The 13,624-nt window shown below is 42.9% G+C and overlaps 1 protein-coding gene across 2 annotated transcripts in view; it reads left to right on the forward strand.

Annotated features, from left to right (window-relative positions):
* Positions 1–13,624, forward strand: part of MXD1 (MAX dimerization protein 1) — a 43,111-nt gene that overhangs the window by 21,388 nt on the left and 8,099 nt on the right. For both annotated transcript variants that reach the window (XM_068274916.1, XM_068274915.1), the window contains exons 3-5: positions 7,389–7,418; positions 12,199–12,313; positions 12,452–12,611. In XM_068274916.1, the coding sequence (XP_068131017.1) occupies positions 7,389–7,418; positions 12,199–12,313; positions 12,452–12,611 (305 nt within the window). The remainder of the gene's footprint in view (positions 1–7,388; positions 7,419–12,198; positions 12,314–12,451; positions 12,612–13,624) is intronic.

A 13,624-nucleotide genomic window follows, 5' to 3' on the forward strand; every position in this document is an offset into this window, starting at 1 on the left:
TCCATAGAATAGACTGTGTAGAGTATGGCTCTCATACTACATGGAAGGGGGTAAAATTGCTCTGTGATCTTGCCTTTTCCAAAGACTTTTATCTCAAGTGTGTATGTAGCATTAGAAACAAAACTCTGGTCTGATGATACAAAGATTGCACTTTTTTATGTGAATGCCAGGCATTGAGAACAATACAACATGTTTAGGGTCCTTCCCTCTCCGTTTGGCGTTCTATCCCGATTACCTCTCTTCCTCTCAATTTTTTTCCCCCTCTCTCCCCAACCCAACCCCCCCCCCCCACCCCCCGACCCCCCCACCACCACTTGACTCTGAATGGGGACACGCGTAACAATCAAAGCATCATTTACCTGAGACTTTTAAGGGGCTGAAAATTAGTAACACATTTCTGACCACGCCCCCAGGTTTTCAGTATGTTTTTTTTTTTTTGTTTTTTTTGTTTTTTCTATCTGCCCAGGATTCTTAAAGAGAGTACATATGTTAAAAGTAGTCATATGTAAATGAGTGATGTCACTGAAACTACCTTTTCTGGCAAAAAAAAAATTACAAGTAGTTTATACGACATTTACACACACATATTCCAAACAATTATGTGAAAGTGACGTTTCACACTACCTACATATACCGGTATATACTCTGGAACAATGATAGACACCGGCCAACTCTGCGATATCTGCCCGATTATCTGAGTTTAGGCGTTCGGCTCCTGACAACCATGAAGTTAGGTTGGCCACACTGCGTTTCACAACCTTCCTCAAGAGTCGAGGGAAACCAGTTGCAGTAGTTACATGTATGCTGTATTTCCAAGAAATTTTAATTTTGAAAGTTAAAATGCATACTGGTAATGTCTGAAGTGTCCCTTTCACATAATCTATTAACTTTTATTATAAAAGTGCAAAAAATAGTGTGCAAGCAACAAAAACACTTCTGACATGGATAACTTTTTGTCAGTGATTGGCCAAGAATTGACATCAGGAGGCTTGCAATTACCAGCAGGCCACGGTGTTGTGATTACGAAATGTTGCTATACTGTAATCTGCGGAGGTGTGTGTGTGTGTGTGTGTGTGTGTGTAATCTTGTGGTTTTTATTGCCGTAATCTTTTATCTTAAATATCTGGTGCAATTTTGCTTGCTAGAAATGCTGTGAAAGCTCTCACACCTTTAAGTAGCTGAGACCCACAGAGTTCACCAAATAGCAATGCTGCCTGGTCAGTATAGGGATTCTCACGTTTCGGCGACATATTAAGCTTACATGCTGAAAAACAGTCAGCAAAATTTAAATTGTATTGTATAGCCAACTACAGTTGTGAAGGCTTAGTGTGAGTGGAAGGTTAGGTAAGGTAATAGAATATGGGTACCGGTATTCTACCACCGGCATTATCCAGTGCCCAATTGTGGAAAATCAGCAGTACTGCCAGTATTAGCAGCTTACAGCTTTTCCGGATGCCCCTTTTTTTCATATACGCATGAAAGCCGCCATTGCTGTTTTTTCATTTAACCTTGATGCCCCTGTGGTTGGTGTCCCTATCCCCTAATTCCAGAAGTGTCTGTCTGTACCTATATAATAACCCAAACTACTCCAGCCAAGTGATCAGCAAGATAGCCACGCAATTAGTAAATGTTATCACTAGAACAGCAATGGAGTCTACCATAAGCTTAGTGTAGGTTCGCTAAGGGCTTTAGCCGTGTATTTATGTAAAATCAAAAAGGTGTGATGTGTTAAAATTAGAATGGGGTTTGCGAATACTGGCATGTACTGAATTGATCCGTGTGAAGTACATTTTGTGGAGTGCTGTGGATACTTTTGCTGTGTTTCTGTACATTCTGTTACCTCAGGCACAGAGGCACACACCAGTGATTATCCTGTAGAGTGAATGCATTTTTAGCTGTGATCAGCTTGTATTATTTAGATGAGATTCCGTGACCTTGGAACATTGTTCAGCACCAAACGTGCTTCTGGGGGAAATGTATAAGGTTTCTGTGAGAAGAAACAACCTGTATATTTATTCACACAGGAGCATGTTTATCAACACTAGTGCAAGGAGCATTGGCTATGCATGTGGTAGCATTTTAATAGGACTTTTGCTACCATGTAATGTAAATATGTTGAATGTGGCTCAGTTTCAAAGGGAACCTGAGGTGAGAATCCACATGAAGACAGCCATATTTATTTCTAAGAATCTGTAAGGAATAAAGTGCCCCTATGGGGTGCTTACCTCAGTAGGGGGAAGACTACATCATAATGAGATTTCCCCCTCTCCCCCGTCCTCTTCAGACTCCTGATCCAGTGCTGTCGGCCACCAAAAATCCAGCAGTAAGCTTGTCATTGGGCGGCCTGGTCACAGTAGGGGCTGCAAGATTTACCAGGCCTCACTCCTGCGCAGCCACAGTACCAGCTTCCCCTCTGGCTCTGAAGGAAATAGCTGAGCCTGATCAGGTCCACTCTGCTGGGAGGGGGAAGCTTGTACTGCTGCTGAGCAGGAGCGAGGCTTGGTAAATATTACTGCAAGCTGTTCGGGTGCTGCCGACACTGCACCCCCTGAGTCTGCAGTGGATGGGAGAAGCCTCATTGTATCCAGAGGCTTCCCCCTCCTGAGGTAAGTACCCCATAGGGGCACTTGTTTTCCTTACAGATTCTCTTTAAATAATACAATTTGCCTGGCATTGCTACTGATTCTTCTGGTATCAGTAGTGTCTGAATCACATACCTGGAAAAGAAGCCTGCAGCTAATCCAGTAAACTTCAGTCAGAGCATCTGATCGGCATGCTTGTTCAGGGTCTACAGCTAAAAGTGTTCAATACTCAGGAACAGCAAGACAGCCAAGGAATCTGCATTGTTGTTTTTATTTATATAGCGCCAATATCTTCCACAGTGCTGTACAGAGTATATAATCATGTCACTGTCCCTCAGAGGCGCTCACAATCTAATCCCTACCATAGTTATATGTCCATTGTTGTCTATGGGCAATTTGGGGGAAGCCAATTAACTTATCTATAGGTTTTTGGGGTGTGGGAGGAAACCAGAGTGCCCAGAGGAAACCTACAGACACAGGGAGAACTTACAAACTCCATGCAATCAGTGTCATGGTTGGGATTCGACCAGAGGACCCAGCTCTGCAAGGCGAGTGTGCTAACCACTATGTCACCAATGTTGCCCTGTTTAAAAGGGAATAAATAGGTTATCCTCCATATCCCTCTCGCTTCACAATATCTTGAAGGTACACAAGGATAAAGCTTTTTATTTCAAAAAGCACAGAGTGCCACATTGTTGTGAACAACATTAACACCTTTATGTAAAAGCCTTATAGGCATCTTGCTGAGCAGTGTGTACTGCTTGGCTAAAGTGCAGTTTTTGTTTCTCACATATCTAACATTGGGTGTACAGTCTGTGGATGTCACACTGACAGCACAATGTTTGCCTGAAAGCTTGCATGCTAGTGCGTCTGACCAAGACATGAAATGTTGAGGAGGATGATCGCTTGGATCTAATTCGGTAAACGGCAGCTTTTTGTCCTTATCTGGGAGTTTGGTTAAGGAGTACATCCTATAATCCCCTGGTTTTGCTTGTCAGTCACAAGTCTTGCCGTATGACACGGTCTGAGTAAAATGCATTCAGAATGATGTTTCCAGGCCGTGTCAGGTGCGCAGGTGGCAACAATATTGTGTCACTTTGCTTCCTGTCACCTACACAGCAACCCAGAACAGCTGACTGCAATGTCCTATTTACTCTCCTACTTCCACTGAGCATTGCTGTCTCTTCCTGACTCAACATCACACAAGTGTTGGCTCAGATACGCCTGCTGCAGAATATGGCTGTCATACATCAGGCTGCTTCCATGTAATTGTTTATGGAAAGATCACATGCATGCACACACTCACCGGTTATGTGCTGCAGATCATCATGGTGTGAGGAATACTCCATGCAATGGGAGGGGGAGGGGTGGTACACTGCTCAGTACACACACTGCATAGAAAGCCACGTCTAATGCTGGGTACACACTGAGATTTTCTGGTCGATTTGCTGTCAGATCGATTATTTCCAACATGTTCGATTTGCTTTCCGATCGTTTTCCGATCGTTTTCCGAGCATTTTCCGATCAATTTCCTATTAAAGTGGATGGAAATCGATTGGAAAATGCTCGGCAATCGATCGAAAAGCAAATCGGACATGTTGGAAATAATCGATCTGACAGTAAATCGACTAGAAAATATCATAGTGTGTACCCAGCATAATGTTCATCACTGCAGATTTTGCACTGCTGCACAAATTCTCTGCAGTGTTTATCTTGTAATTGAATGGGGTTGTCAACAGGGGTGTAACTATGGTTGTGCAGCCCCGTGACCACAGGGAGGCCCAACTTCTAATTCACTCCTTCTCAGGTGTGAGGTTTTTTTTTGTTTTGGCTGCACTTGTTATAGATGTGACGATTGCGAAGTCCACACTTGTTTTATGACCCACAGGCTCAGGCTGTGAGGGTCACAAGAGGTTGGCAAGGGAAACGGGGGGGGGGGGGGGGCTCATCAAAGCCTTACTGGGGGACCCATGGTTTGTAGTTATGCGACCAGTTGTCATTACACCAGGAACACATGCAGTAGCCCTGCCTTGTGGCACAGCACAGTTGCTTGTGGTGTGTGGATTTCACTTTCAACTTTGGATAATGATCGGAGTCTGGTTGATATGGACATAAACTTCAATGTACCATACGTTGGTTTTGTGGTTTTTGTTCTAATGAGATCTAAGGGGAGTTGGCCAATTGCCATTCATCTGATTCAGGCTCTCACTTTGTTCTGTCAGCAGCCATGTAGAGATTTTCATCTTGGCATTTTATATATTGCACCATGTATGGGTACACAGTGGAATGACAGTGAAAAATAGGAAATGTCACCAAGGTTCTGATGTGTGGAGTAGTCACTTATTTCATTCAGTTTCCGAATTGTTAGAAATTGCCACATGTATGACAAGCCTTAGGGCCCTTTTACACTGAATGCGTTGGTATGCGTTTAGTGTGCGTTAGTACGCGTCTTTTCCATTGCAGCGCATTGTGAAAAAGATTTTGGTTAAAATGCGTATAGTGGGAACTGTGCATAGGAAAACATGGACATTACTTTCAAAATCCATTTTCTTTCAGTTATAACTGAGAGCAACTGATTAAGTGTAAAAGGGGCCTAAGGATTTCACCACAAGGCTGATTCTCAGTGACTCTGTGACCAAAGACTGTTCTTCACATCTGTATTGAATGGAGGGTTAAGAGACTCAGGCCCCATTGACCTTTGTGTTATAAGAAACTCTTTGATCTTTGACTTTTTTTTTTTTTTTTTGATCAAATCTAGATAATCACATTAAAATGGACCTGAACTCTTGCACAGGACAGAAGGAAAACCTAGAGAAATGCACCCTGTGTGCACTTAGAGATTTTAGCCTGTCTAATTCCCCCTCAGCTGTGGCTAATTTCCACCGTAATTTGATTTCTCAGCTGTGACCGCATAGAAATTTCCTTTGCCGTGGCATAGCAGCTATTTGTAAACACAGGGTGTTAACTATGTCTGCTTCCATGAAAGCAGGAAGTAGACACTGCAGATGTATATCAGCTGTAACAAAGATGTTTTTCTTTAGATGCTGTTATGCTGTTGCTTATCTTTTAGAGCACAGAGAAAGTTCTGAGTTCAGGTCTGCTTTAAAGGAGAACTGTAGTGAGAGGGATATGGAGGCTGCCATATTTATTTCCTTTTAAGCAATACCAGTTGCCTGGCAGCCCTGATGGTCTATTTGCCTAAAGAAGTGTCTGAATCACACCAGAAACAAGCATGCAGCTAATCTTGTCATATCTATCTAAATTTGTCAGAAACACCTGATCTGCTGCATGCTTGTTCAGGGTCTATGGCTGAAAGTATTCGAGGCAGAGGATTAGCTGAATAGCCAGGCAACTGGTATTGCTTAAAAGGAAATAAATATGGCAGCCTCCATATACCTCTCACTACAGTTCTCCTTTAATATACATTTTCTATAAAGACTGCATTCTTTCATGAAGCCATTTTCTGTTCAAAGCAGAACTCTAATGCATTCGATCAAATTATCACTGTTGTTAAAAAAAAAACAAAAGTAAAAAAAAAATGCTGTGATATGTTTGTGGTCCACAAGTCTATTTTCATGCTGAATACATTTGCTTTTAGAACTTTTCTAATCCTCCATCAACTCCGAACTATTTACACCTCATTGACCCTCCCTAATCCTATTGACTATCCCTACAGCTGCACTAGACAGAAGTCTGGCACACCAGTACTCTTTGTTGGCAGGAAGTCTAAGCTGTGCATGTGGCTGTCTCTGCAGATACAACTAAATGAACACATTTGATAGGACATTTAAAACATTCCTTATGTCTGAAATCAGGGAACTTATTAGCAACAAGAATAGGATATGAATTTAAAGGGACCCTGAACAGGTAAAAACAGAATTTACACTTACCTGGGGCTTCCTCTAGCCCACCGTAGGCCGCGAGGTCCCGCAGCGTCGTCCTGGCTCATTCCCTGGTTCCGGTTACATAATGACTTTTTGGCCTGAGAATGAGAAATCCTTTTCACAAACAGATCAGGGGCTCTGTATGGCTGATATTCTGGTGAAACCCCTCACACAGTGTGATGTCAGGACCATGGTCCTGACATCACACTGTGGGAGCCTTGTTGCATTGTAGGAAATAACAGCTGTTTATAGCTGTTTTCAACTGCCAAAAAAAAGCAAGCAGCATCTCCTTCCACTGACATCACCTGCCAGCAGTAAAAATGTCTCCATGTAATAGATGTCAGAATGTAAATCGGGGAGAGGAAAGCTTTAACAATGGGCAAACACTAACTAAATCCTTTATAAATATGTAAAAATGAAGCACTTTTTTTTTTTTTTTAATTTATTTATTATTCTATTTTCATTGGAGTTACTCTTTAACACTGAAAGGGAGTAGAAATCATGGTTTTCTATTTAGCCGACTGAGGCATGTTGATAGCCAGACCAGTTGTAAGTTTGGACCTAGAAATGGTGTCAGCTTTCCTCCTGTAATGGATGTGCAAATACAGAACACTGTTCAATCGCACTGACAACACAAACCACACAGTCTGAGGAAGGAATACTGTTTGGAATGGGTGCGTTATGCAGTCATGGCATACTGAGGCTCATTGGCTATACTAGTAACTGGTGACCACATGGTAACTGAAGTCAAATAGGCACAAACTAAAAAAAATTCTCTCAAAACACTGTCGATCTTTTAAAAAAGGTTTGTCTGGTAGGTTTCTACTTTTAGCCCTGTTATTAATATTTCAATTAGTATTCAGATAATTCATGATACTGGAGAGGAAAGGATGTGACTAATCTATTATTTTTGTGTTTTCAGATCAACCCATAATGAAATGGAGAAGAACAGGTACGTCCAGTCATTTTACAGGTTTATTCATCCATTGCCAGCACTGCAGTGATACTTGGTGCACCTGCCTGACAGTTCCTTGTTACATGTGGAGTCCTCCTCCTCCCTTGTCCCCGTAGAGCAGGACTGCAGGTCTCTTGTGTCACTTGTCTCCAGCATTGAGTCATTAGTAGCGATCTGTGTCCTTCCCTTCTTCTGTGTGGATGGATGTTTGTTTTTCTTCTCTCCCCAATACTACTCCACCCGAATAATTGGTGTAATTATTGGGTAGGCTCAGTTTGTTACTATCTTTTGCTTCATGTGTAAAAAGCGGTTGTCGAGATCAATTTTCTGAAGTAAAATAGGCTGAGTTTCACTCCTACATTTCTGTGAAATGCTGTTTAATATCTTGGAAATTTTAAATTAAAAAAACATAATCTAGTTGTTTGTGTTACCTGTTTGGCTGAAGGGCAGAGATGTTCTGTAACCAATGTAGTGAAATGCTAACTATGCCATGCTATAAAAGGAGAACTTTCCACACTGAGGCCTTGGTAAAGAGGAACTGTAACCAAGGATTGCACTTCATTCCAATCAGTAGCTGATACCTTCAATAGATCAGGGGGTCTGTATGGCTGATATTGTGGTGAAACCCCTGCCACAGTGTAGTGTGGTGTCCTGACAGTGTGCGGTCTGTGAACCTTCTTGCATTGTGGGAAATGAAGTCTTTATCCAACTGCCACGCAAGCAACATATCCTTCTGTGCATAGAACTCAGTAAATAACATTCCATACATATCCATCTGGCAGAATCAAAGATGTCACCACCAGTGATACATTTCAGAATGTGAATCAGGCAGAGGAAAGATTTTGCAATGGGCAAACACTGACGAAATAATCAATGAATATTGTAAATAATCAATTTTATTCATCATGATCTTTTTTTTTTTACTAAAGTTCCTCTTTTTAAAGTGAACCTCCAGACTAAATATCTACTCAGCAGCACTGAAAAGGCTTGGTGTTTCTTTAGTTTCACAGCATCAGAACTTTTTTTTTCTTACCCCAGCCTCATTTTTAACTGCACAGAAGCTAAGCTCCGCCCCATCAAAGAAATCTGCCTGGGCATTTCCCCCTGATGCTGTACAAAGCATACTGGGATTTCAGATAATATGCTCCTTCTGCTTTCTTGGTGCAAATGAGATATTTTTTTTTTTTTTCTTAATTTTGAATGAGATTTGAAGCCTAGCGCGCACAGCAAGGACACAGCAAGGATCAGGACAGTTGGAACTGTCTCATGCTCCCTGTCACCTCCTTTCAATCAAAAAGATGGCTGTCCCCATGAAATCACAAACCTTTGCCTGTTCTTTTAAAACAAGGGTGGGTAAGAGATTACATTACCAATCTATTTTAATTGACATAACTAATGTAACTTAAAGGGAAGGTTCAGGGACTGTTTAAAAAAAAAAAAAAAAATCCGCATCCACTTACCTGGGGCTTCCTCCAGCCCGTGGCAGGCAGGAGGTGCCCTCGGCGCTGCTCTGCAGGCTGCCGAGGGCACCTCCTGCCTGCCACGGGCTGGAGGAAGCCCCAGGTAAGTGGATGCGGATTTTTTTTTTTTTTTAACAGTCCCTGAACCTTCCCTTTTAATGACAGTATGTTTGTTTAGGCTCAAGTTCCTCTTTAAGTGGTATTGTAGCAAAGTTATTATTAAGGCTGCCATACACTGGTCGATTGCCACCAATTCGACCAGCAGATAGATCCCTCTGATCGAATCTGATCAGAGGGATCTATTGGCTGCCTACACTGCAAAGAGATTTTGAATCGATTTCACTATGAAACAGTTTCACAATCTGTGGAGCTGCCGTTGACGGTTCCCCCCCCCCCCCCCCCCCCCCCCATACATTACCTGATCCGGCCGGCACAAGTCCCCTGGTCGCCGCTGTCTCTTCTCCAATCAGGGCTCCAGCTTCACTTTACATCCTGTCGGGGGAAGTTTAATCAGTAGAGGGCGCTCTACTGTTTAAACTTCCTGTCGGGACAGGAAGTAAGTGAAGCCGGATGGAGCCTAGCGCGGAGAAGGGACAGCGGGGAGACGCGCCGGCGGAACAGGTAATGTATTGCCACTAGCTTTGGTCATCGGACATTTAAACGCCGCTATCGACGCACTCCCGACCCGCCAGCGATCAAGCAAAATCTTCTGCGCGGACAGATCGACGGGAACGATCGATTTCAGGTGGAAATCGATTGGTCAGCACTTGCGCAACGATTTCACAGCCGATTCGATCAGTGATTGAATCTGCTGTATATCGGCAGCAAATCGTGTAAGTGTATGGGCCCATTTAGACTGCTCGACTGACTTTAAACCCTAAAGGCGCGTACGCTGTATTTTTTTACAAATGACTGGTCTGTCAGACCCTCCAGCGGGGCGGTCGTTCTGCCGACAGTAATACGGGAGTACAGGCTGTCAGCAGACTGATGAGCACCTACAGTTCGCCTGCCACTTGTTTACTACGCCACTGTGAGGCCATGTACATGAATAGGCAATGTGTAGTTCAGAGCATGTACTCTCCAGCAGTGTATGGAAAGTAAGGGGGACATAGCTCCAACATAAAGGTGGAGCCAAGAAAAGTATATGGGGACACTAAATAAGCCCCAAGTATGGCACCAGCAAATTTTAAGGTCAGGGGTGTCTAGCTGGAAGCTGCTGACTCCTTGCTTTAGTCCTCTGACCTCCTTGCAGCAATGGTGGCCTGCTGCATTCATGCAGAGGGTAGTTGCAGCAACCAGATGAGACATACAGCTAGATGCTGGGTTTGAAGCAGGTGAATGCTGCTGTCGCGGTGTTACCAGTACCTCACTAACGGTCACTTGAATGCTCAATCCAGATATTGTTTTCATTACAGCACTAATGTGGCTTTGTTTTCAACCAGTGTCTAGGTTTAAAGTGGTTAATGTAAACAGATCTACAGAAGTGTTATGTTTAAGTGGCAATAGGGCGACAAATGTTTTAATTGAATGGTGTTATCTATTTCTTGTGACTTTTTGCTGTTTTGATGTAGTGTGGGAACAAAAACCACATTGGTAAGACAAAAATCCCCTTAACAGGAACATAATAAAAGTACCAGCTTTTTGTACTTCACTGAGCCTGTGTATCTTCCTCCTTGCTTCACCTGTTTGTTTACTGAGAGGTCCATGCACAGTGAGTGAGATATTGCTCGCTTGGCAGTTGGAAACAGCCATTATTTCCAACAATGCAACAAGACACAGACGGACCATGGTCATGACATCACACTGTGGGAGGAGTTTCACCACAGTAACAGCCATACACACCCCCCTGATGACCTATTAGAGTAAAGGTAAAGATCTCTTGTGGAAAAGGAGGGTATCAGCTACTGATTGGGAAGGTCAGTCCTTTGTAAAAGTTTTCCTAAAAGAGTCTCTAACAAAATTTTCAGCCTTATTTCTTCTATCCTAGAAGTTCCTATACCTGTTCTAATGTGGTCTGTCTTACTGCAGCCTTTCCTAGTTGCACAGTGGCTGTATTATCTCTCTTATATAATCTAATCTTCTTTCCTTTGACGGGCTCAGGCACTCAGGCAGGAATGTGCTGCTCTGCTTGTGATAGGATAGAAGTTATACACGCCCCCTCCAGGCTCTGTGTGAGTCACAGACTGAGCTCCTCTCAGCCTATCACATGCTGGTTAGCAGCCATGTCTTTTGTTTGTAAATACTGCCTAAAACTGGCAATTACAAGCCAGGATTGCAGCAGGGAGTGGCAAAAACAGCACAGAGGGGCCCAGGAGAACATAATGAATAGAGTGGTATGCTTTTTTTATTGTAAGAATTTTAGAGTACAGATTCTCTTTAAATGGAACCATTGACTAAGAGGAATATAGTATTTAATTTTCATCTTTTTAAATTGCTACTTACCTGCCCCAATGTGGCCTACTGACCCAAAACATGTATGCAGATGAAGTGTGGTGACTCCACCAACTGCATTCTTGCAAGTGAGTGACTCAAATTGCTAAAGCCAAAATAGCTTTGCAACCATGTAAACTAGATTTTTTTTTCTTCTCCAGCATAAACTAAAGTGCAATATATCCTTCACTCCTAGTCCCCTAATGTAGGTCCAGCAAATGAACTGCAATAGAAGTCAGCTGTTCGTCAGGAAAAGACCATAATTGGGAAACCGCCTCCAACCTAATGCCACAGTGATTTTTGCCCAAAGTCTACCAAGAAGTCCGGAGCTCTGTGGCCACGCCCACTGTTACTGTGGCTCGCCCCCATCCTGGAAACGGCAGGCCACAACAATGCGGGGTGGGGGTAGCCACAGAGGGACCGGGGGGGGGGGGGGGGGGCTTTACCGCCATGGTCTTTCCCCCAACAAACCAGGGCTTTGAAATCGGTGCAAAAATCATCCGCCTCCTCAGTTTATGAAACCTCTGACTCCGGATACCCAAAAATTGCACCATCTCTTCGACTCCGCAGCCCTGTAGCAAACAGTGGTTATATATTGCCATTCATTTGCTGGACCTACATTACAGAACTATAAGGGGAAGATTAATTGCTTTTATTTGGTTATTTAATTTTTGCTTCGATTTACACTGGCAGTACTCTTAAAATGTAACTAAAGATGAAGGCGCCCACATATCTAGGTTCAGGTGCCAATAATTGGGATGATATCTGTAGTAACAGGGGGGCATTGTACGTGTGTGTTTGGTTTTTTTCTGTTTGTTTTTTTCTAGGCCAAATATGTAATTGTCCTCAAACGTCTTCTCTTATTTGTTGCCTCTTCATTCCCTTAGGCGAGCTCATTTACGGCTATGTCTGGAAAAGCTGAAAGGGATGGTCCCCTTAGGTCCTGATTCCAATAGGCACACCACATTAAGTCTCTTAACAAGAGCAAAGATGCACATAAAGGTAAGCATGCTGTGCCTTATCACAGGGGTCAGATCTCAGCTGAGGAGGATTCTGGGAGTTCTGTTTCTCTAACCTTTCCATTGACACATCCCATTATTAATTCGGTGACATTTTTCTGACTCCTTTTTATCTTTGCAGAAACTTGAAGATTGTGACAGAAGGTCACAGCACCAAATAGAGCAGCTACAGCGGGAGCAGCGACATCTAAAAAGGCAGCTAGAAAAATTTGGCGTTGAGAGGATACGAATGGACAGTATAGGGTCCGTGGTGTCCTCTGAGAGATCCGATTCAGATCGAGGTGAGTCTGTCTCCTCCATCAACCTGTCGAAGTCATTTGACTGTTTCTTTAGCTTCTATATGTGTTTGTGTGAGCAGTGCTGAAATTGAATAAGTATCACATCTGCCCTCAGCAGAAGCAGCTATTTTTTTTTACTTAGATTGATAATGAGCATGCTAATCTCTACACTATTGGCCGTACACTATAGGCATCACATATAACTAGAAGAGCACAAAGGCTAACTTAAGGTAGGCATACATTATCAGATGTGCTAAACGATCATTATCTACGTGATGGCGATCACTTATAACCTTGCCCCACTGGATATTAGTTTACACTGAATCTAATAAATACAATATACACACTACTTTATTCCTGAAAGAGACGACTAGCTAAAATATAACTTTTATTGAATCTTATTAGAAACATTAACTACTGTTAAAGTTTGAACCACTCTCAGGAAGGTGACTCTAAAACGTATTTGATCCACATGTGCTAAGAGTCAGCTATATACCGGGCCGAGGCATAGGCTGGAGAGGCTCCAGCCTCAGGGCGCAGTGTAGGAGGGGCGCACAATTAATTCAGCTGTCATTTCTAATTGTGTATGAAGCAGAAAGAAATAAGAAAAGGGGATACATAGCAGTGACTGCAAGCCAGATAACTAGATATTAAGGTGTTGGGGAGGTTGTGGGCCCTGTGGCCCTCTTAGTCTAATAGTAATCAGTGTGTGACAGCTGAGGTGGGAGGGATGGAGGGGCGCACTTTGGTGTCTCAGCCTTGGGTGCTGGAGGACCTTGTCCCTGCTCTGGCTATATACAGAGATCAGTTTCTTGCTAACAATGACTTATTGATACATATAAGAAAAAAACATTACCAACTCTACATGTTTCACCCCCTCAATGGAGGGCTTTGTCAGGGGAACAAAGTGCCTAGTGATGATGTGCCAGTGCTAAATACAATAGACATACATATCAAACAAATAAATCATTAGATCAGTAGTTCATCCTTTTTTAATAAGATTCAGTAAAAGTTAT

Source organism: Hyperolius riggenbachi, chromosome 3 (assembly GCF_040937935.1).
Source record: "Hyperolius riggenbachi isolate aHypRig1 chromosome 3, aHypRig1.pri, whole genome shotgun sequence".
Taxonomy (NCBI): Eukaryota; Metazoa; Chordata; class Amphibia; order Anura; family Hyperoliidae; genus Hyperolius; species Hyperolius riggenbachi.